The 24855-nt window shown below is 43.0% G+C and overlaps 2 protein-coding genes across 2 annotated transcripts; both read left to right on the forward strand.

The window, feature by feature from the left end:
- The first annotated feature begins 341 nt into the window (after positions 1-341).
- Positions 342-10556, forward strand: KRT23 (keratin 23). Its single transcript, XM_004174661.6, has 8 exons — positions 342-834; positions 4317-4399; positions 5737-5893; positions 7368-7529; positions 7620-7745; positions 8463-8683; positions 9359-9384; positions 10035-10556. The coding sequence occupies exons 1-8, from the start codon at positions 424-426 to the stop codon at positions 10136-10138; spliced, it is 1290 nt and encodes a 429-aa protein (XP_004174709.5). The 5' UTR covers positions 342-423; the 3' UTR covers positions 10139-10556.
- A 9674-nt stretch (positions 10557-20230) lies between these two features.
- LOC100226488 (keratin, type I cytoskeletal 20) lies at positions 20231-24789 on the forward strand. The gene is made up of 8 exons (XM_002194038.6): positions 20231-20736; positions 21484-21566; positions 21790-21946; positions 22453-22614; positions 22696-22821; positions 22991-23211; positions 23798-23838; positions 24501-24789. Exons 1-8 carry the CDS (start codon positions 20314-20316, stop codon positions 24596-24598), a joined length of 1311 nt encoding a protein of 436 aa, XP_002194074.6. The 5' UTR covers positions 20231-20313; the 3' UTR covers positions 24599-24789.
- The last annotated feature ends 66 nt before the right edge of the window (positions 24790-24855 follow it).

Below are 24855 nucleotides of genomic sequence, written 5' to 3' on the forward strand. Positions count from 1 at the left end.
CTGCATAGCCCCATCCTTGCCCCAGCTTCCTATATATTCCCTTCATGAGCAGGAAAACATAACATACTAACTACAGGGTTAGAGAGAAGTCTGAAGCAGAGCTGATCCTGTTCCACACCTACGGGATTTTGGCCACACCTCACTATTATCATATGAAAAGAAAAAAGAAAAAAAAAACCCAAACAAGCTAAAGGAAAGCAACCCAGTATGCAGCTGATTCCAAACAACAACAGCATGCAGGCTCATAAATGCTTCAGAATTGACCAAGAGGAAGCACGTTTTGTGATGACACAATCTTGTTGCTGTAGTCATTCATCGAAGGGAAACTCCCACAGGAAAAGGCATAAAGCTGCTCAGGGAAGGCGAAGAGGCTGCTCAGTGCTAGGCAGCCAAACCTGGGGTTCGATTCATACAGGGCTAAGCATGAGCACCAGCCAAGGCCCTTTCCAGCTTTTTTCTGGGTCCCTCAGGGGTAGTTCAGGGTGCGGTTTGGCCCAGCAAGGAACTTCTTACAGAGCATCAAGTGCAGATGGTGGTGCCAGCAGCACACATCCCTTCTCCTCTGCCAGACCCTTCTGGCTGGCAGCAGGAGGGGCACCCTGGGGAGGCTTCGGCGAGCACTATGGGGAAAGCATCTTCCTGGGTGGGAATGAGAAACAGACTATGCAGAACCTGAATGAGCGCTTGGCTGCCTACCTGGACAAGGTCCGTGCCTTAGAAGCAGCCAACGCTCAGCTGGAGAGCTGCATCCTAGAGTGGCACAGGACAAAGTCTCATGGAAAGAGGCATGACTTCAACCAGTACGAGCAAAACGTCACTGACATGCAAAGACAGGTAAGTCAGAGCTGGGACTGTGTCATTCTGTGCTCTTCTAAGGAATCGGGGCTCTCCTTTATGCTGATGGCTTTCCTTTAAAGAAGTTAAATAAAACCTTTGAAATGTTAGAATTCTTCAGGAAGGTAGTTCCAGGACCTGGGTATAAACATTCTTTGTGCTCACAAGGAGGAGACTGAGCACAAGAAAGGCTGGAAGAGGGCGAGGGAGATTCTGCAGACTGGCAGAATAAAGGGATCCGTGTGCTGCCAAGTATTCCTTTCTGTACTGAAACTGGGGTTTGAGTAACTGCAGCTGGCAGAACTTGGTCTTTTTGACTGCACAGGTCTTGAGCAAATTACAAAGCAGGAGGAGTGCAGAGCCTGCCCCTCTCCTGCCGCTGTCTCCAGACAGACTGGGGCATTCCAGCTCTTTGATTCCTGTGGTAGCAGACAATGAAGCTACAGGAGTTTTGGGACCAATGAGCTTATGTAATCAGATGGAAAAATACTTCATTGTAATTAAGAAAATAGCAGTGACAAATTCCTTGTGGATGTTTTAACTATAATTTAAAAGGAGAATTTCTGGTTCCTGCCAGTAGTTAATATTAATGTTCAACAGTAACTCTTTCAATCTCCCAAACTCACGTGTCTTCAAATTTAAGGATAATATTAATCTGTATTCATAATTAACATCCTTAGCACTGTAACCATCTGTGTGACTAATCAGTGTCATTAACTTTACATACCCATATGGGGCAAAACCCAAAGCTCTTCCAAAAACAATGCTGTCGTTTGCTCTCCACTTTTTATAATACAATTACTTGGCATTTTCATGATCCTGAGAAATTCTTTTAAAAAGGCTTGGAAATTGTATTAATTCACATCTTTGCTGACTGGGGCCAAGGACTTAATCAAACTCCATGCTCACAGATAAAAGTGTTGCCTCCAGGCAGTAGGTGAGGTGCTCGGACCACAGCCTGTGTATGGAGAGCCAGAACTGTCATCACCCATTTCTGTTTTAAGGATAAAGAAAGGTCACCATCCCCAGACCTGGCACTTGGGCACTTTCCTTTTTAACAGAAAGAGACATAAAAACTTGTTCCTCAAGAACAAGTGTTCAGGTTGATTTGGAATTAGTAAATCAGAAATATTTAGGAAGACAGTAAGCATAAAACCATGATGTTGATTGGGGTGACGCTCTCACTTTTGAGTAAGTTGTGCCTAAACTGCTTGTTTTTAACACTCACCCCTTAAACAGCTGTCCCTGGCCACAGACACCTGGAGGCTGGTGGCTGTCCTGGATGTGGAATGAAAGGCCAGGAAAAGATCATTTACAAGTGGCAATTCAGTGATTGAACCCAGAATTTTTACTTTCCCTATAAAATATTGCAATTAGCAGCATGTCTGCCAGTAAAATGAGTGAAAATATATAATCTAATTATTAACCATAATTAAATTAATTAAAAGTTAAGTTAAAGGGTGAAACTAATGTAGCACCTACAATAAAATTTATACTAAATTTAGGGTCCTATATCCAATAATCCAGAATGTCTATGATATGCTGCCTGTCTGAACTTGGATGCATATAATCATTTGGGTTCTATGTTTTTAACCACACTCTCCCGTATACCTGAATTCAGGATGGAGCAACAAGTTTTGGGAAAAACCTTGCTCCAGCTTGACTCCATCCTAACCCAGATACACAATGAAATAGCACCTGTTCTTCAAGTAACTGTCTCACTCAAACACCCTGTGCTGCTAAATAAGCAAAGTGATCTACAGAGCATTCCAGGAGATGGGACAAAGGAAATGAGACATGAGAGGTAAAGTCAGTGCAGGAAGCCTTCTTGGAAAATCCCTGTTTTGAGAAGGAATTGGAGTGTATTTCCTATACAATAATGTGTGAGTTCTTAATGAAGCTGCCAGTTTGCAGACTGGTACTAGAGACACAGCAGTTCAACAGTAAGTAAGAATTCCATGTGGCTGTTAAGAGATAACTGGCACATGTAGGATCCCCTGCTGGCTGCAGAGCAACTGGGGCCTCACAGCAGTGGGCAAAGCACTGAGCAGTGCTCAGATTGCACAGGATCACACAGCAATTCTGTACATGGCACACAGCTGAAGAACTCGGGTTGTTTTCATGTTGCCTTGTACATCCTATAAGGCTGCACTCAAGAATTGCCTCTTCTTTGTCACCAAATTCCAGGCAGCCACGCATTCAGGGCATTGTTAGAGCTCTTGAGCTGGCCTTGATCATGTCCCAGGGCAGTATCCGAGGTGCGGATAATTGCGCAGGAATGCACAGTCTTTTAGCAGATTAGTTAAACATTCCACAGCACCTTCTTCTTCACTACAGAGGTGAACCTTTGACACTTGAGAAGAATTCTATCATTTCCTTGTTTCTTTGTGATTCATTGAGGTGTGGGAAATTTACTCCAAGGTGCTGAGAGCTCTGTAAATGACTTCTGTACAGCCACAGTGCCCCTTGGTTTGCTCTGTGGATGCTGAGGGAAGGTGGCTGGTGGGATGGCAACCACGCTTCTCTTTCCTCTGTTAGAAAAGAACACGATGCCCTGCATTTATGATTTCCTGATAATTATGTATGAGTTCCTGCTGGAGTTTCTTCAAAGATTTGGCACGGAATACTGAACTTTTTGCATTCAGATCTGTAGTTAAAAGCTATTCTCTGTTATCAGGGACATACAAGCCTTTCCAGTGAGTGCTGAGTGCACCAAAGGAATGAGATTGTGCTTCATCCTGCACCTTTTAGGGCAATTTTCAAATCCCAAAGCTAAATCAGACACCCGAATCAATCACTGCATGCTGCTGGTCCATTCAGAGTTGCTATAGGTGCATAACTGAATGGACCACAACAACCAGATGCCAGTGGTATTGTGCATGCAACTCCAGGCTGAAGCCTGTGGTGAGTTGAGGGTCCTGCCAGTGAGTGGCTGCCACCATCACCTCAGTGCATCACAGCACCAGCTCAGCGGGGTGTCCATGCACAGGCAACTTTTAGCATAACATTAACTCCAGTATTTTGATTATAATCAGACACAGCTCAATGGTTCTTACTAAAATTTGCTCTAAAGATGCCCAAGGCAGCTTTGTCAGCAATCCAGACTCAAAACCAGAGGAATCAGAATCCGGATCAGAATCCAGTATCAAAACCAGAGGAAGGCAGTGACTGTTATCTATAATAGACCATGAAGTTTGTGTAATGAAATTCATATCCTCTGCCTGGCCAGGAATAAGATGATGCCCCCTGGTTCATACTTTCAAAAAATTAAGAAAAAGAGTAAAGTAAGATAACAGACAAAATTTGCAAAAGACCTAGGTGAATTAGGAAACTGAAATGCTTTTATTCCTATGGTCTCCTTAGCATGGGAATTCCCCTGTTTAGATGCTTCCTTTGAGCAGCAAAAAGGATAAACCAGCACAGATTATTTACTGTCATCTCATGGCAACACCAACTCTATTGTTGGATTCTCTGTTTTCCAGATTGAGGATAGCAAGATCACCAATGCCAGCATCCTTTTACAAATCGATAATGCTAACATGGCAACTGAAGACTTCAGGCTCAAGTAAGCTCTTCTTTGGTTCCCTCATTAGATTTGAAAGAGGATTAAACTAAATATTAGTATTTCTTGCTAATCCAATAGGGAAAAGATTTTACTGAGGTTTTCTGTTGATACTGGATGAATAAAAACAATGTAGAACAGGGGAAAAGAACCCAAAAGCATGTAAAACCCACAAGTGATTGCTGAAGAACCTTGAGTCACCCTGTTTATGATACTTAGTGCAGGTCCTGACGAGCAGGTTTGACAGCAGGCACTTGATACTTGTGACAAAAGGCACTTAAAACTGTCATCTGGGATTACAAATTATCCCCTCTAAGCATTGCACTTCCCAGTCCAGCCCTAATCTATTTCCTGGATTTATCACCTCTTCTGTCCAGCCCTGCAAGGAACACCTGTCCTTGTGCAGCTTCTGCTTTGGAGTCCCAGTCACTGAGCCAGTGCATCACTGGCTCCCAGCACAGTCTGATTTTCAGTACATTGAAAGAGAGTTCTCAGATCAACCAAAAAGACAAAATGTTTGTACAGAACACTTTCAGGCAGGTCTTTCCAAAGGAAAGGGTTTGACACTTCTCTAAGTAAGACTTCTTAGGAATCAGGAAGATTTGTCTTATTTCTAGCAGTTGGTGATCCACTATTAAAAAATATCTCAGCTTTTGGTAATATTGTGACAAACTTGGGTACCCTGAGCACTTCCAGCCTTTCATTATCAATCAGTTGTGTCACAAAAGGAATCAATGGAACTACTTTGAGGGATGGGACTCAGACTGAGTTTATTGGGTGAATGGAGAAGCACCAATAGAGCCCACAAAACACAGAGTAAAGGAAGAGATGCTGAGGTGTGAAAGTGCTTCCCATGCCCAAGGGAAGACACAGCAGCATCTCCCTTCCTCTGGCTTACTACAGACACTACAAGAGGTCAGAGAGGAATGTTAGTAACTGGCTTCCACCACATTTTTCTTGTTTTTCTGCAGGACTCAAAAGTTACCATTTTGGAAAAACTAAAGCGAGCAGTGCTTGCTAATAGTGTTTTCAGAGAATTGTATTCTCAAAGCTTCCAAAACCAGGTGAATGTTAACATGCAAAAAGGGAAATGGAAAAAAGAAATTTTATTTCCTACCATAGAGAAGTTACAAGGGAGAGAGGAAAGTGAAATGCTCATTTTATTGTTAAGACTATTTAAAAATATTTAAATAACATATGTTAGAAACAGAATTGGTTTCTTTGGTTGTTTGTCCTTTCTAGTTCCCTACATAGACTCAGCAAGTCTACTTCTCCTTATACAAGAGCCTGAATCGGGCAGTTCTCAACACGCACATTGTGTCTTCTCTTTCCTCATAAAGATACGAAGCCGAGAAGTGTCGCAGGCAGGGAGTGCAGCTGGATGTGGAGAACCTGCGGAAGGAGCTCGACGGCATGACCATTATTACCACAGATCTGGAAATGGAAATTGAAGGCTTGAGAGAAGAGCACATCCTCAGGAGGAAAGACCATGAGGAGGTAGAAAAAGTTCCACTTGGTAAAATCCTATTGCACCAATCTTTACAACCATGTAATTAACTGAGTAAAACCCACAATCTCTAAGTGGGATTGATGATTCAGGACCTAATCCTGTTTCTGAGGCACCAATGAGAGTCAGGTGAAGCAAAAAGCCTGTGTCTGCTTTACCAATTACACTGGGGTTTCAGAGAGAACAGATTGCTGGAGTCTCTCCCACCCATCTGTCATACACAGCTAATAATAACTGACATATTGGACAGAAGTATTCTCAGAAAGACTTAGATATAAATACACAGAGTGCTGCCAGGTTTTAGTCATCACAGACTTTTTCCTCAATTCTGAATATATCATTTCCCATACTCGCAGAAGCAAGAAAGGGTTGAGGGATGGAAGGGATCTCTTTAGGCTCCCTTGTCCAGCCCCCTAAAGTCAAGCAGGGTAACCCAGAACAGCCTGACCTGAGCAAAACAGAACTCAAATTCTTGAAGGATCAAAATTAAAAAGAATGGTTGGTGAAGTCAGGCAAAATTACTCATTCTTGCATAATCCTAAACACAGTAATTAGATAATTTTCAAAAGCCACACTACTCTGAATTCTCCAGAGCTATACTCAGTGCTCTCTGTTATTCCCACATTTATAATTTCACTGCTTGAAACATGCTGGTTTCGCTTGATCTGGTGTTGTTGGCAGTTATTACCCAACACCGGACCAAACATCCTGCTCAGTGTCTGTGCCTTTTTAAAGCACAGAATAAAACACAGGGGCCGCACAGTGGTAGGTGCAGCTGCCTTTGGCTGACCCCCTCCCAGGCCAGGAGAGTTCTTGGACACAGGGGACCAGCAGAGCCATCCCTGTGTCCAGCTGATCTGCATTCCATGATGTCATACCCCGAAAGGCTCCTTTGCCTGGGCGCTTTGAAAATGGTACCAGGCACAGAAGGTTGTGCTACACTGAAAGGAATGTTACCCTACCTGCCCGACTGGTCCTGTAATTATGTTGTTTACACAGTAATTATATGCTTTAATCCAATTATTCCTTTAACAATTACATAGAACTTTTACATTACTCTCCTGTAAACTTAGTTATAGTTCCATAAATATTAACATAAAGGGTAAGAAAGATGAAATTACTGTTAGATTTTCATCAAGGTCTTGGGTTTCTAATAGATAAATAAATAAAAAATTGTATTTTTAAAATATTTTTTATATATCAGTGCTTCTTCATTGAGTCCATTTCTTTCAGAAACATTCTATGGAAAGATCTTCTTGCATGTTTTTGAGTTCTGCCTCAGAAGCAACTATGTCATTGATTTAAGTCACATCAGAGAATCAATATATAATTTTTTCAAATAATGTTAACTTAATGTATATATAACAATTACCCCCCTAAACCTCTCTGGGATTCTGTGGCTCTCTAAAAACTTTCTACTTCCATAAACGAGTTTGCTTGTTCCCTCTGCTAACACGCAAACAGGATATGGAAGCCAATCGCTCCTCACAGGACTTCAAAGTCAATGTAAAAGTAAATGCGGCCCCTCCTGCAGACTTAGGCAAGATTCTGGCAGAAATAAGAGAAGATTATGAGGCTATAATTGAAAAGAATCGTCAAAGCCTGGACAACTGGTACAAAGAACAGGTAAGAGCTAGTCCCTGCTCATTCCCAAGCCCCCTGTGGCTGTACCTGCCTGACCAGAGTCTGAGCTTTTCTCTTGCTTCTGCTCCACAGAGTGCAGCAATGTCCCTGGCAGCAACCCCTAATCCCGAGCAGATCCAGCGCAACGAGAATGAGATCAAGGAGCTAAGGAGAACTTTGCAGTCCCTGGACATTGAGCTGCAGGCACAAATTAGTAAGGTATCTGCTGCAGACATCTCACTCACTCCCTGTATTCTCAGAAGTTGTCATGGATCAATTCTCCATTTAAATCCACAGCCCAGCATAACTCTGTTGCAGTTGTTAAAGTATGAGGGAAAGTAGAATTGAGATCATGCTTGACTTTGCCAAAATATGCGAAATAGATTCAGCAACTATCACCAGGAAGTGAAAAATGTGTCTTCTTATGACAAAATATGAGAAGAAGAAAAAGGGATAGCTGACTTCAAGTCTAGAAAGAAAATGTGTCCAGAAGACAGATAGTAACACAAAGAATGCAAAGTTCATATTTACAAGCCCTGTTATCAGGTATGAATTACAAAAAGTGTGAAAAATATTGGTGGGGAGCTTTCACAAATATTACATAACCTTACACAGGTTAAAGCTCACATCCCAGAGACCTGGAGACTTTGGAGCAATTCTGGACAGCTCATGTAGAACAGGCAGGACAGACAGCAGTGTCAGGAGCAGAGCTTTGAGCAGAACGGATATGGCAGGGATAAATTACTCAGTTTTGCCTTTCATGCACACACGGCACAGCTTTGTGGTTCTGGAATAGTTATGCAAATGCATAAGTGTTTAAATTACCACAGCCTTAATTTTGCAATCTTCTAGCTAGAGACCAAATTTGCTGGTATTTCTGTGTTGTATCTACCACATAAGTAATAATCATGGTCTTGGTATTATCTGCCCCATCAGAAACACATGCTGGAAGACACCTTGGCTGACACTCGGAATTATTACGCTGCTGCACTTCAAAACATGCAGCAGATCATCTCCAGGTGTGAGGAGGAGCTGAGCCAGGTTCGTCACGACATGAAGCAGCAAAATAACCAATATAAGGTTCTTCTTGGGATCAAAACACGCCTGGAAAAGGAAATTTCCACATACCGCCTGCTGCTGGAAGGGAATGCTGATGGGTAAGGCAGAGCTGCCCTGACTGGAACAGATGAGAGTTCTCATATTTGGATTATTTATTAGTTTGTTTGTTTGTTTGTGCTTAATCAAAGCTTGTGAGTCCCATACTACATCAAGGGTTGGTATTTTAATGTGATGGATCATAATAAAAAGCCGGAGCCATTTAGAGTACAGAGACACTGCTACCCATGTAATTTGGATTACCTAAATTAATATAACTTTTTATTAAAAAAAGAATAAAATTCTCCACTTCCATGGCATGGCCATCTCAGCATAGGAGAACACTGGCCTCAGTTTTATTCTCTCATCTGATTTGTATGAAGTCAAAAAAGGAAGATCAGCAGCCTTTACCACTGCTACTCTCAGGCAGGCAGGACAGAGAGCCCTCAAGTGTGAGGGTATTTCTCACAAACCAAATTGGGATCAACCTGAGCAACTCCACATACATGAGAACCAATGCACCTGTCCCTGGGAGCAGTAGTTAATGTGCCCAGGGATTTTTCCAGTGAGAGTATCTACCAAAGGGAAAGCTCACATGGTATAAAATCACCATTCTTTATCCTTCTTTTTAATTTTTTTAAAATTTTATCTCATAGTTTCCTTAGAAACAGTGAGAAAGGGATAAATAACTTTTTGAAATTATTGTAACATTATTTTCTATTTCATTATCTTCACAGGACAGCAAGAAAATCTGAAACTAAAGGTAAAAGTTCCTTACTTTGTTCTCTGTAGTGACTCTTAATTACTGTCATTTCCAATCAAATTTTACTCAGAGCAATTTTAAGCTCACCTGAGTGAATAGTGGAAGGTGTGCATAGCAGGCTCACACAGGCCCTTGAGAAGCATTTCAGCTGTGCCTGGCTGCTGTGAAGGACTCACTGCAGAGCCCACCGGGCTGTGCCTGCCCACGGGCTCCCTGAGCCCCTGCCCTGTCAGTCACACAGTGGCCACAGCTCAGGCTCCACACTAAGGCTTTCCTGGGATATGAGGAGGCAAGGAGACTCCACTGGGTGACTAAAACAGCGTTAGGGCTTGAGAGCAAACCGAAAATCTGCATGTCTGGGAACTCATCTTTTGGCATGGGTATGACCTGCAGACATCCAGGATAATCTGCTGGATTTGCATTGGCTGGGCTCTCCCTGTGTTATTCATTTGCCCTGACCTGGACCAGACCCAGGGTGACTTTCTGGCAGCAGATTTCACACAGAGCAATAACAAATATTGACTTGAAGGAAAACATGTAGAGAAAACTTTGTTGAGGAGGCAGCAGGCAAAAGACTGTAAATGAGGCTTTCCTTGCATCACCTTTTCTCAGCATTGCTCCTTGGCTAATTAAACTTTCTTTTCTTTCAGAACACTCTGGGCTGAGCAACCGAAAGCTCAGAGCGATTGTCCACGACAGCGTGAACGGGGAGGTGGTGTCCTCCACCATCAACGAGCTCCCCCCACAAGCCTGAAGGAAACTCTGCCAAGCAGCAGCTTTCCCAGCAGCAGTTCCCACGGCCCCTCTGGGAACAGTGTGCCGTGGGCTGGCTCCCTTGTGTCAAACAGGGATCCTGTAGTGAACGCGCTTCTCCAATCATCTGCAGCCTAACACTGCAAAGTGCCACACAGAGCTGGGTATAGCTGACATTGGTAGTTTAAAGAGCTTTTAGTCACCAAAATGCTGGAAAAAAACTGTTGAATTAAAGTGACTGAACGAGCTAGTGGCAGATGTATTGTGCACATCTCCCCAGGGCAGGAATATCCATCTGGGATTCAGTTATCACTCTGCAAATTAGCTATAATTTAAGGGGAATAATCTCTCAACCTTTTTCCTTGGTCTTATGCCTCTCATCATATACCTCACTGCAGCCAATAAATTTTTATGCATTATTTGTTCTGGTCCTTGGAATATCTGATTTTGCTTTCCCTTACATATGCCCAGTCCACTGTGGCAGTGTCATTGACGTGGCTCAGGACAGCCAAAGCCTCATTGTTTCAGGAGGGACAATACTGGAAGACCACAAAAAAGAAAAGAGGAGACACAAGTTACAGGTGACATTTACATGAGCAAAACTATTCTACTTCCCAATACACAACTTATCAAAGTCACCATTTGAAACAGCATTATGAGTAGGAGTGTTTTAAAGTCACCTTACTAAAAATAGTCCCCCAGAAACATTTCTTTATTCTTCAGTTTGAGAGAAATTTTCTAGCACTGTCTTTACACACTTTCCCTCAGAGCCTGTAAGTACTTTTCCAGACACCCATTTTTTCTTGATGACCCAGGTAATTCAAAAATCCATCTCAGTTATTTGGTCTCAAATTAATGTCACTGTCTCTGTTGAAGGGTTCTGCAGTCAGGCCAGACTGGTGTTTACAGTGCATGCTAACCACAGGGAGAGCTGTCTGCCTTAGCTAAATTCAGGCTTCCTCCATTTCTCAGCTCAGCCCAATGCCCAAGTCAGCAGCAGACCCTGACAGCAATAGAGCCATGCAAAGATAAAATCTGGGCAAGAAAAAGAGAAATACCATTAGCATGTTTAGATGAGGAAGAGTGTAAGGCAGAAGGAAGAGAGACCAAATGGAACATAATGAGTGTGTCAGGGATTTGCATTCCAAAGTCACCGTCTGCATGTCCAGGGCAGTCTCGCATTCATGAGTGACATTGTCATCATGTCCCGTCATCCCCACGCACCATGGACTCTCACAAAAGGGCTCCTGTTACCTGCCTTGCTTTGAAACAGGGCTCACAAAGGAAGGGGGAAATCTCAAAGGCAATGCAGATTAACTGAACAAAGTCCACTTCTGTGGTACGTGTTCTGCTACTGGCATGTTCCAACCAGATCCTGATCCCCCATTGCCCCCTGCACCCCAACTCTCCACCCTTGTTATACAAAGAGATCCCAAAAGCATTGGATGGATTACCTAATGGTTTCTTTAAACTGGGTAAAACTTGTAATACAGGATTAGTAACTGCTGGCTAATTAAGAGTGTCCTTCCTTATGGCTTACCAGATCTAACAAGCCAGACCTCGTGTTTGCAGCATCTGGACAAAATGTGCCCAGGTCTTCTTGAACAATTTTCGGTGTTATTTAAAGATATGTCCATTTATCAGATTTACATAGCAGAGCCACAAATAATTTACATCGCTGTGACACAAATAATTATAAAAACTTCTAAGTAGCCCCTTATTTCTACATCAAAGTAAAGTATGTGCTTTGTGCTGGGTTATTGTGCTGAACTACAAGAAAGAAAGAAAGAAAGAAGAAGGAAAAGCAAATAATTGAAGTGCTTTATGGAACACGCCTGTCTTTATTTCACATTCCTGAGCAATGCTCTGGCTTTACTCTGTCCTGGTGTCCCCTCATGCAGAGGTGAGATGTGCTCCCCATGTCCTATGTTACATTCAGCTGTGGTCCAAGTGGTGCTGGAGAAGAGGCAGCAGAATTCCTGCTAAGAGGCAGCAGAATTCCTGTTCTTTCCTAAGAGGTAATAGAATTCCCATTCTCCTCTGCTGAAAGGCAGCAGAATTCCCGCATCACTCCACCACTCTGATGATTTAACCTTCTCTTGCACCTGTGCTGTTGCACTCTGTACAGGTCAGACCAGTACAGCTCACAGCACCATCCTAACTGCTCACTCCATTATTGACACATCGTGCACTGATGGTTCAGCCATTCAAGTGTCTTTTACTAAGTGGAGTAAACCAATTAGTCCTTAAACATACAAACAGGCATTACACCACATTCTGTTTGTTTCTGGAAAAATTTGCTTATTTCTGGAGAACCTTTCACAGCTTCAGAATGCTCTGTAGAACTGCAGATCTCCTTTCTGTTGAATAGCTTGTGACACCGTGTCACCAGACATGTGCCTGTATCTGGTGGTTACTCATTACCTCTGAATTTGTGCTCTGGTAGATAAGCTATGCATTCCTAAATATATTTAGGGTGGGTGTGCACCCTAAATAATAAATAATGATGCTAATACTTACCACTTGCATGCACTGTTAACATCACATTCTCACACCATGCTGAGAGATGAAGTCAGGGAGATAATGAATGGGGGCAGTATTATCATTCCCACTCTATTGCCTGAGAAATTGGAAAAAGAGATGACACAACTTGCTCAAGGCTGCAAAGAAAGTCACTGAGAGCCACTAAATTAGAATCCATCACTTCACAGCTTCTACTTAGCCCAGCTATTAGATAATACAACTTCCTGAAGAGCCATTCCCCACTCACAGCAATCCTGTCAGTGTCTGATGCCTTGGAAGAGATAATGCCCTTCATTCATTCCAAGTGTTTATGGCTGGTCAGGACCCTGCACATACTCTGATGATGTTCTTCAATGCACCTGTGCCAGCAGCCCACTGAAATGAGTCCTGTACAGAACCCTGTGCTGGCGGCTCTGGTGGCTTTGTAGCATCTGGGAGACTTTAGGAGCACAGGTAGTGCTGCTTCTGATTTCAGAGCAGTGGCTTGAAGGGAAGGAAATATTCAGGACTGTGATAATGTATGGCTTGAAAAATGACTTTGTTAGTTCGTTGTATTGAAACTGATTGAACTCTGCCAGCTTCTATTTGTTCTTCTTCAGCATCCCATGCATACAGAAGTGCCATTTCGCCACCAAGAAAGTGACAGACCCAGGCACAAAGAAAGTGCAATTTGAAAAATATTGAAGTGTTATTAAAAACAACAGCCTCCAAGTGAATAAATTCTATTTCCCATAAATGGAAAAGGATAGCAGAGAAACATGAGCAGAATAGAACAGCCTTTCTCAGTCTAAGTGAATGATGCAACAATACTTCTGCAAACCAACAAGATACAGGAACTCAGCCTATAAAAGGAGGCTGAAACCATCAGCGTTCACAGCTGGCTCCTTGCAGTTTCACCTGCCATTTAAGGCAGTCCTGCACGGAATAATCCTCAGCATGATTTCCAAGAGCCTTGACTGCACTCCAGCCTGGGCATGAGTCACAGCTCATTTCACTTGTAGAAATGTTAAAACTTATTAAGGTGTATTACAATAGGCAGCTTTGGTAAGTGAAGTGTTGATCCCCTGGAAGAAGTGTGCGATGAGGTAATGCAGTCATGGTTTGTGCTATTAATCACACATTCTTCTGGGGAGCTGGCCCCACACTGCTGGGGTTCAGCCTTATTTATCAACAGCCACATCTGTACAATGAAAATTTTTGCTTTCTGCCTTCCTGGTTAATGCAGATGCAAAACTAACAAAGCCATTTCAGAAAGAGAAGAAATCTTGCCTTTGTAGCACTGCTAAACGCATGGGTTCTATGGATTATTGAAGCAGAGAGAATAGGTAGAAGAGCCGGTAAAACATTTCACAATGTCCACACCCTGACCTATAAAGGTTTCTACAGTTTTGCTAGGAGATGCCTGTTCCTGTGTATGAATCATTTAGAAAAAGGACGAATATATAAACAGGGAAGTAAGGAAAGAATAATGCTGGAGAGGCTGCACTCCCTGTCCCCCCATGTCCTGCATTATACCGCAAAAGCATCTTAGTTATTGACTCTACCTGGATGTTTGGCTTGGTGAAATCCTAACTAAAGTTTTACCATGTGCTGTTTCCCCATCATTCCTCCCTCTGTAATTTTTTTTATTCTTTTCAAGTTGTACTTTTATGATAGCCTTAATTGTGTGACTATATTGAAATTACCTACTTGAGCCCCTGGCCTAGGACTGGCACGAACAAATTGTCTGCAAAAGTATTCCATGAAACAGAAGTGTCAATGTTGGACAGCTTGGAGTGTCCCTATGGCAGGAGCTCCCAGTGTGAGACATGACCTAATGGTGAGACAGGTGCAGGGATCCTTCTTCTGGACATGTTAATTTGCTTTTTGAATGTCTGAATATGCATCAGAAGCTTAAAGGCATAAAATCATAACACCAGCTGTGGTAAAGATACTTTCAATAACTATATAGACTTCGGGGGTAAATTTTTTTGCTTTCCAATGTCCTAAGGACAAGTCCAAAGGACTTGATGTGACGGGCTGTAATTAGGCTCTATAGAAAGCAACAAAAATGAGGAATATAATTTGGAAAAATGTGTTTCAATTAAGAGGCATAATTAGCTTGAGCAGGCAGGGAAATGGAGAAACAAACAGGATGAAGTAGCTACAAACTACAGTTCTTCCTTAGAACAGAAGTTAAAGGTGTGCTGCCTTTAGAGAAGTACCAGCTTTGACTCAGCTCTGCACCCCTGAAACAACTTATGAGAAAAGAAAAGATCAAATGCATCAAACAAAAAACTGGGAGTGACTCTTGCCAGAACAATTTCAAAGCAGGAAATATGTAATGTGTCTGCAAGCAGACAGAAATTGTGATCATAAAGTTATCTGTGTAGGAAAGAGAACATATTCTTATTAATGAGAAAAATTAGTAATTTTTGAAAGCCATTCCAGCCCCCAGGCTCTGCTTCTGGGTTAATCTCACAAGAAACAGTTTCAAGACATTCTGAGAGCGTATCTCTGTTACTGTAGAGAACAAAAACCTTAAAAACACAAACAAAGAAACCTTTTATTTAATGTCTACAGCCTATCGCTACCTAAAAATTGAGATACTCAAGCATCAGTCATATAAAAGGGTGTAATTCAAAAGGATTATGAACACTCCCTGTCGTCAAAGACTTACATGTCAGAATTTAGAAAGATAGCCCGTTCTCCTTGCCATTGCTCCCAAACCCATTCCATGCACAGCACTGAACTCCGTCATTATGGCTGGTGGCTCTAAAAATAAATACTCCTCTAAACATTTGGCCACAACAGCGATGCAACTAAATTTCCTGTGGATACAGGGCCAGGAAAGTGGATACTATGAGCCATTTTCTTATGCAATCCGTAAGTTTTATCCTCTCGTTAAGCTCCGCACGGATGTTCCCGCGGTGCTCGGCACGGGAGGGCTGGAGGCAGCTCCGTTCCGAAGGCCGGTGGTGGCCTCTAGTGACAATCGGGTAGATCCGCACGGAGCCCGCTGCCTGTCCCTGCTCCTGCCGCTCCTCCGCGGTCCTGCGGCTGGGGAACAATTTCTGCTGGAAATTTCTGCTGCAGTATTTGTGCAGCGAACGTTATTAGCAGTGCCACACTCCCTCCAGGGGAGTATGGAGACGGATTTTCGGCCTGTTTCCTTTATTTTGCTTTTTTGGTATCTGCTTTCCTGACACAGATCTTGATGCTGGGAGGGTATTTTGGGTTGTAAGCAGCCGATAGCTTGTTCCTGGTCGTACAAACCCCGGGAGTGGGGATGCCGTGGGATCGCTGGGATGCACTGAAAGGATGATATTCCAGAGAAGTCCCCAAACAAGAAGCTGCAGCTGCCCAGGCACCTCCTGGCATTATGAGTGCAATTTTACCCTGGGGAAAAAAATTGAGTTTTTCTTCTGATTTGGGGGCTTCAGGTGTGACACAAGTGAGATCCCCAGAACCCCAAGATGTTTTTTTAGTAAGCAAAAAATCTACACGGATATGAACATGTGCAATACAGTGTGGTTGTACGTATCTTTTACAGTGTACAATCAGTGTGTACCTATTTGCACAGGGCCATGAAAATTGTATTTGCCTCCTGAATCACGGAAATACGCAATATTTTTCATGGATACTGAACTACTCCAGCATTATGGAACTGAGAGAGTCAGTAGGCTGGAATTCTCTCCCATTCACTGGTTTTCTCATTCCCTTGATACTTCAGTTGCCCGGGGTTTTTCCAAGGGAGAGAGCTCTGCCAGCCGTCCTGTGATGGAGCTGATCTTAATGGCACTTTTGGGGAAGAAAAAAGAGAAGGTTCGTTTGTGTGGCCTGGAGCTGTTTTTGTTGGCACTGAGATCTGATTCTGTTCAAGAGAGCAGCTGAGACAGGAAAGGCAGCTCCTGACTTTCATTTTCCACCTGTGGCTGGGGAGGGGTGGAACCCACACACTGCCTCATGCACCACTCCAGGAGCTGGAACACCTCTCTAAGTACCATAAATATGTAATGTTTTAACTTACCCCTCTGGTCAAAGCTCCAAGCAGAAAGAAATAAAATGTAGTGGTTTGATGACTGAGATATTTTCATTGGACAAAAGATAAAACGGAGAGGGAAATGAGGGGGAAAAAATACGTGAGGCAGACAGTGTAAGATCTTGAACTGCAAATGTTCAGGGCCTAGGTGAATCCAGCTGAGTTGGTGACATCATCCAGAACTTTCTCTCCTCTGATCCCATTCAACAAACCACGAAATACCTTGCTTTGCTCTTTGGAGAGAGCAGGCTTCACGGGCATTGGCATTAACAAGAGATGTAAAGGTAGTTAAGAAAAGAAGGAGGGAATATCTCAGACCCAGAAATATTGAATACTGGAATAAGGCTGGAACAGTGAAAATGGAATGCTTCTCTCCTGAATGCATTTTGCATAGCAATGTCCTTTCAGGACTGTAGCGTAGCTCTTCCAGAATCAAACTCTTAAGATATTAAACTCAAACACAGGGATTGACAGGAACCAGCAAAACGGTGTTGGATTTCACTCCTAGAATGGATCATCTCTACTGACTGAACTAGAAGACTTTGCTTTATTTCAGTCTCTATGTCAGCCAAAGAAAAGCATCTGTTCCACCTAAAGGCAGCAAAAATGCAGACCCATAGCTGGGTGTGTCTTTTTTCCTTGAACTCTCCAGACTGGTTGCCCATGGCTGGTTAGCACAGGTGAGTCAGATGGAATGGCGTCCACATTATCAGAGCCCTGCAGAACTTATCTCCATGGCCCTCTAATGCACATTAAACTTCTGTCACACGGGTGACATTTCTTCATTAAATCAAACAAATCATTAGTGTTGCTATAAATGTTTTATTACGTTTATAGGCAATCCACCCTGACCAAGCACAACACTGAAGGGAAGTGCTACCTGTGAACCCACAGATTGTCCTTTACAGCTCCCACAGATGAGTCTGGATCTGAAACTGCTCTGCTGAGCTAAGCACCAGCAAACTGTTACAGCACTTCTTCAATGCTGACCAAAACTGCAGTACTGGACAATGTATTTTTAGGTTGCCCAACATCTATTTAGATAACTTACTCTTACAACCAAAAAATTAAAAAAATAAATAAAAATGAGGCAGCCCATGTTCTTGCAGATAATTCCTGGGCATAGTCCAGGAGTGGAGGATGCTGAGGCCACTCCCAACTGACGCCTTGAGGAGCCCCGCACCCTCCAGCCCGGCTGGGGCCTCGTCCTCCTCTCACAGCCATGGCTGCAGCTGCAGGGCTCCCTCTGGCAGTTTCCACTAATTGATACAACCAATCAAGATACGGCTCATGGAAAAAAGTGTACTGAACCAAAACCAGGAGCAAACCCCACCTCTGATGTTAATCTATCCTGATCCTAGCAAGTATTCTTGCAAATATTCTGGCTTTTTGGGGAGGATAGAAGCATATGCAAAATGATAAGACCAGAGAAATTGTCAGTAAACAGTTGAGGGATGAGAATAAAAAGAACATTAAGAAAATTCAGCTTTGTATCTTTTCACATTGGGTTTGCATTATGCCATTGCTCCTTGCTTCCTCTTGTATACATCTTGGATGCTTCTGCTGAACAGTCCATAGGAAAATAATTGCTGGAGGTTCACCTTGAAAAAAAGCAGCAGAGCCATAACACAGGGCAAATGTCTGACCCAAGCCTGATGCTCACCTTCATTCAGATCACTGACTTCTTTTTTCATTTGCTCACACAATAAAAAGAAATAGAACCTCCAAATTATGTTTAAAACAATATCACCCAGGTAACATGGAAACTAATTTTAATACTGAGAAGACAAAGCAGAATGTTTGCTCTTAAACAGATTGCCACAGAATCCTGCAGAGATCTAGACAGTGAGATACAGAGCCAAGGGATGTAATACCAGCAGGATCTCTTCTGTACTCCTCTTACAGTCTAAAGGTGTAGAGTCTACTCTACTAAAATGAGCAATTCTTACTCAGCCTGAATAATTTCAATGGACAAAAGACAACCCACCCTAATTCTCTGTAGTGACACACTAAATGTCTTGGCCACTGTACTTTGGTATCACATCTCATAAGGGGTTTTTTATTACAAGTTACACCCAAAGAAGTTCAAGGTCCAAAGACACTCCACAGCATCCTCTTGGAAAGAAAAGTCCTGCCCTGCACACTGATTGCTTTGGTTTGGAAGCTGTGTTTCCAGAACAGCCAAGTACAAGAGTTTAACTCTCTGCCTTGAGTCAAGACCAGTTAGATTAATCCCTAGCACAGTAACTTTAAAAACTTGGCAGTACTGATTCCCTAATATATTGGGTATTCCCTAATACCAAACTATTCTGGTTTGGGTGCTCTCCAATACATGTTTCAATGCCTCCAAAGCTCTGTGTCTCACAATTTCCTTGCCCCAAGCTGGGAGATCAGTAGGTACAGCAGCTGCTCTCACTAACACAAGCCATGTGTGTTCATTGTTCTACCCGAAAACATCAGTAACACACATAAGCACTGTCAGTGCAATGCCCCAGGAGCTGCACCTCCTGCCACCCACTCTCCTGCACCACTAACAACCCCTCAGCAATCAGCTTCTTCCCTTGTTTTACAAATTCTCCATGCACTTTCTGTATCAAGTGTGCTCCACAGTCAGCTCAGGAGTGTCCTCCACATGATCAGCAGCAGGATGGTTGAGTCTCTTCATGCCATGGAAAGGCAGCTGGTTTCCTGTTAATGACCACAGCCCCTGGGCTGGGGACAGACCCCCCAGCATGGTACTTGTTAGCTGATGGTCTCTGATGAGGCAGGAGGGAAACTTGTTTTGCTTCAACTTCAGCCACACTGGAGAGCTGGAGGATCATTCTGCTGGAAGCTGGAACTCAACACTTCCTGCCACGCTATGGATCTCAGCATCTTACATGTGAAACAGTGGGCTGTGAAGGCTTCCAATATTCTCATTCCTCCCACCTTACTTAAAGAAATATCCTTTCCACTCAATCTCAGCTGTATTGAAAGCTCAAATTCAACTTGCAATGGTTTTCTTATACCAGACAAATGTATATTCAATCCAAGCTGATGGCAACAGCCTCCACTCTTCACTGGCAGTGCAGATGTTGGTTTGTGCTCGCTATGAAATGAAGTCACATGGTAGTACAGCTGCCTCTGTTATAATAATTTATACACTGTTCTAGAATGCCCTGAGGCCCAAGTTATTGCTTACTCAACAGAAATATAAATATTTTAAGTCTCTTGTCACATATAAGCAACTCTCATTTTAAATTCATGCACTGCACAGGGGGCTAAGAACCTACTCATTTGTTTCAAAGGGCTACAGAGAGGGTTGGCTGCAGGTACATGGTTATAAATGATTCAACAGATCATTTTTTGTTTATCTGTTATACAAAATAACAAAGCAAGCAAAATACCCAGGGAGTGTTCCTCAAACACAGACGAACAGATGAGAACCCCTTCAAATTATGGGGAGGGGGGGCAATATCCTGTGTGCTCTTTGTACTGAGACCAGTGACACTCTGTGTCAACATAGGTGGGGTTTCTAGCCATTGTGCTTCCTCTTGGACCTGTATAAAGGTGCACAGTGCACACTCAGCTCCTCACTGCTGTCTCAGTCTGTGCTGATTTACCTGCTTCAGTCCAGAAGACAAAGAGCACAAATGGCATTCTCCACCAACAGCACGCAGTGGAGTACGAGCAGCCGTGTCCAGCCCTCTGCACCCAGTGTCAGCAGTGTGACCTCCAGGAAAATGTCCATCCAGAAGATCCAGGCACCCAGTGTCTATGGGGGAGCTGGGGGCTATGGCACCCGCATATCAGCCAGCACCAGCTCTGGCCAAGGCCTCAGAGGAAGCCTCCAGCTCAGCATCACTGGGAGCGATGTGCTGCTCGCTGGCAATGAAAAATCAACGATGCAAAACCTGAACGATCGCTTGGCTGCGTACCTGGAGAGGGTGCGCTCACTGGAGAAGTCAAACTCCCTGATTGAGAGGCAGATCAGGGAATGGTATGAAAAGAACACCACAAGCATAGGGCAGGACTACAGCTCCTACTTCAAAACAATTGATGAACTCCGAAACAAGGTAAGAGATCATAAAGCCCTCCATAAATAAAGGAATTGCAATTATCAGTGAAATAGAGAATAATCTGCTGCAGAAAATATACTTTTCCAAATTGGCCTAATTGGGAAGATGTTTATTTTTGATCAGCTACATATTAGTGACAGATTTTAGATAATTTGTAATACCTGTAATCATTCGTAATATGCCTGCAGTTGTGAGTAATCTCATACCTGAAAAATCTGTGACTCAAAATTTACTAGTTCTATGATATTTGCCTTAGGTGGCTTTAATTAGAAAAAGTACTAATGGCAAACTACATATTCAAATATATTTTAGCAACAGTCTATTTCAAAGTGGTTTATTAGAAAAGAAGGGCAAGCACTCAGAAAAAAATTAAAGACCACTGGAAACAATGAAATATTCCAAACAATCAACTGACAGGTTTGTCAAATCATGTTTCCAGAACTTCCTTCAGTCTTTTCCCTTTTATTTTTTATCAGTTCTACTTCCCAGCATTTAAAAGCAGATACCTTCAGAGAACAGTTCATCCCAACTATTCAATACACTTATTTTATAGCAGGACAATTTGTCTTTTGGACATCCCTAATTCCTTTCATGCACTTCAGATGGAACTTACCTTTAAGCCAGCTGACCAACAGACAGCTGAAGTGAAGGAGGATGAAGCCCACTTACAGTATTCATTCCCAGGAAAGGATCAAGTGTGAATTTCTGTGCGAAGTTTCATTGCTTATCCACCATTCCCTTTAGATTTCTGCTGCCCAGATGGAAAATTCCAGACTTGTCCTGCAGATCGACAATGCCAAGCTGGCTGCTGATGACTTTAGGCTGAAGTAAGTTCCATGATTTTATATCAATTCTCTTTCATGATCCTCTTATTTAGGAAAGCTTCCACTTATTATTGGAATCAGTGACAAGAAGTGAACATTTTCCAACTTTAAGTTTAGTATAATTTCACAATGACTGTGGTTACTGATTCTAGAAGCGGTTACCGATTCTAACATTTACTCCAAACTGTTGCATTCCAATGATGACAAAAGGCACTGTATTGTACAGGTTTGAGAATGAACACCTGCTCAGGCAGAGTGTGGAGAGCGACATCACTGGACTGCTCCGTGTCCGTGACGATCTGACTCTGACCCAAGCTGACCTGGAGTCCCAGATTGAGAATATAACCGAGGAGCTCGTTTTCCTTAGGAAGAACCACGAGGAGGTGAGAGCAGCTGACCACTGCCAGGGAGAGGGGCTTTGAGTGGCAAACACAAGCAAGCTCACTAGGAAGCATTTCTATCCTTTCTAGAAGCAGCATTACCATGTGTGACCCAAAGGGACATTCAAGCTATCAGGCATCACAGGCTGAACACTCCTCCATTCCAGGAATGAAGGAGTAAAGGTTTTCTCTAAGAAAAATTTATGGTTCAGGAATTGCTACCCCAAAAAGTACACAAATGGGAACCGTGACTTCTGCCCTCATTCCACAGATTGGTTCTGAGGAAATCATTTTTATGATACATTTATCTATGGTATAACATTTATTGCTATCAAGTAAGTGAACTGTTCTGCGAGGTGCACTAAACAGTATTTACAAGGTGATTAAGTTGCCTTGCCCCAAGATACTATTAAGGATTAGTCCTATGTGCGTAGATGTTGAGTTTGTGTCCAATGCCCAGGAGCGAGAGCTCCCTGCAGCTGGTGCTAACACAGTCCCCATTGCTGCAGGACCGTGACAGGCTGCGCAGAGAGGCGAGCAGCTCTGTGAACGTGGCGGTGGATGCTGCTCCCGGCATTGATCTCGCAGCTGTTATGGAAAACATGAGAAAGCAATATGAAGAAATGGCAGAAAAGAACCGCCAAGAAGCCAAAGAACATTTTGAAAAGCAGGTAAAGTCCACTGCTTAAACATCAGCAAGAGCCTTGGTCATGCCTGGCTGCAGTTCACAGTCCCTCCATTCCTCATTCCAGACAGCAGAACTGAACCAGGAAGTTGCCCTGAATATTGAGCGGCTGGAGGTCCAAAGGAAAGAGATCACGGAACGGAGACAGGTCTTCCAGAACCTGGAGCTGGAATTACAGTCCCTGCTGACCATGGTAAATAACAAAAAGCAAGATAAGGACTGTAGATAGCAGAGAGTTACACAGAGGTGTAATAAATAGAGGATAAAAAGATAAATAGAGGAATCAATGAAAATGTTATTTACAATCAAAATGAATAATATGTCTCTGAATAATATGTCACTGTTCTTCCCGTGCACTATAGAAACAGACCCTGGAAGGCACTCTGGCTGAAACAGAAGCACGGTACAGTTACCAGCTTGACCAGATACAGGGAGCAATTTCCAGTCTGGAGGCTCAGCTGAGGCAGCTCCGAGCTGACATGGAGGCTCAGAACAGTGAGTACAGCATCCTGCTGGATGTCAAGACTCGCTTGGAGATGGAGATCGCTACATACCGCCGGCTGCTGGAGGGAGAGGAAAGCGGGTGAGCACACACATGGCTTTGCGTGTTGGTTTGGGTGTTGTGTCAAATCTGCCTCTCTCCAACTGCTTTGTGGTGAGAAGTCCCATTGTCCAGTTCTCAGCCAGAATCAGAGCAGGCTGCCTTTCAGGCTGGGCTACTGAAGCTGCTGTGGAATTTTGAGGTGGCTCTCCCAGCCTACAGATGGTCTCTCTGTGAGCTGGGGAGTTGGGTAAGATGTTCACGTACCAGGAACACCAGTAGTGCAGTTTTTGATCAATTTGTCTGCGTGGGTTAAGCAGAAAGTGGAACTTCCCCCAAGATTCTTCCTGTTCAGCTGTTCTAGCTCAGGAACTAGATCAGGTGTACCTGCATGACCTGAAGTCCTGGCTTTGCAGAGATGAGTCTGCAGATTAACTGTACCTACAGCTTATGCTTAGCAAGTTTCACTTCAACTGAGAGAACTCATTTTACTGAGTTATCCTCTGATTCAATGTCTTGATGAAAGGGGATTAGCTGTCCTGATCAAATACATAGGAAATACACAAGGATGTTTCTTAAATACATGAGTTGCCATATATTTACATTTTCTCATTTACAATTTGAACAGGCATTTAGAAGAGATATCGTTGGCAGTAGACGCTGAAAAAGGTATGTCCCACCAACTTCTTTCTGTTTTGATGGCAGCCTGTTGAAATGTTATGGAATTAAGCAGCCTGATATAAAACAACAGCTTCAGAGCAAATAATCAGCCAGTGGAATCTCATATCAAGAAAGCAATCAACTGTATGGTTGCCCTATAAGGTCTATACAACCCTGGTTTTATATATACAACTCAATGTAAAATCACAGACTCACCTTACCCATTCTCTCATTCTATGAGTCCTCAGAGAGCCAAGACAACAACAGAAAGCTACTGAATTCCCCTCTGGAGAACTGCAGAAGCATCTGCTTCTCCCTGCTAGCTGCACAGGAACACTGAGACTTCCAAGTAACATATCCAGTTTCATAGCCAAAATTTCCAATTTGGTGTAAGTCTATTCCAAGGTTTTAGGTCTACAAGTCTGTGATAAACTAAAGCAAAACTATCAAGAGCGCTAGAGAGTTATTGAACCCAGTACCCACTACAGTCTATGGGCAACATACTCAATATCCGAAAGAGGAGAAGCCACACCCCACACATTGCAAAAGTTTACTTCAAGGACCTGTGGACTGAAGATGCTTTTTGACTTTTCCTCATCGACTGCTACTACTGCAACAATATTGTCATGCACATTGCATTAAATTACTTCTCTTTTCAATTTCTTTAACAGAATCAAGTAAGTTTAAGAAGATCAAGACAATAGTGGAGGAGGTGGTTGATGGCAAGGTTGTCTCCTCTGAGGTCAGAGAGTTTGAAGAGAAGATGTAAATGGCACCAGCAGAAAAGATGCCTCTGAGTTCCCTGGAACTGATGCCAAAACGAAAAGGTTTATAAAGAATCTGATCTAATTCACCCTAAACCCCAGACGGATTAAAAAATGCCAAAATCTCAAATCTTTTGCTGATGTTGTTGTTTTTCTCGGGGAGCATTAATAAAAATCTGTAAGTCACAACATAGAAGACTTTAGTTTACTTATATAGTGACTGAGTACCCTGATGGAAAGAAATCAAATCATCCTGCTATGA

This window comes from Taeniopygia guttata, chromosome 27 (genome assembly GCF_048771995.1).
Source record: "Taeniopygia guttata chromosome 27, bTaeGut7.mat, whole genome shotgun sequence".
Taxonomy (NCBI): domain Eukaryota; kingdom Metazoa; phylum Chordata; class Aves; order Passeriformes; family Estrildidae; genus Taeniopygia; species Taeniopygia guttata.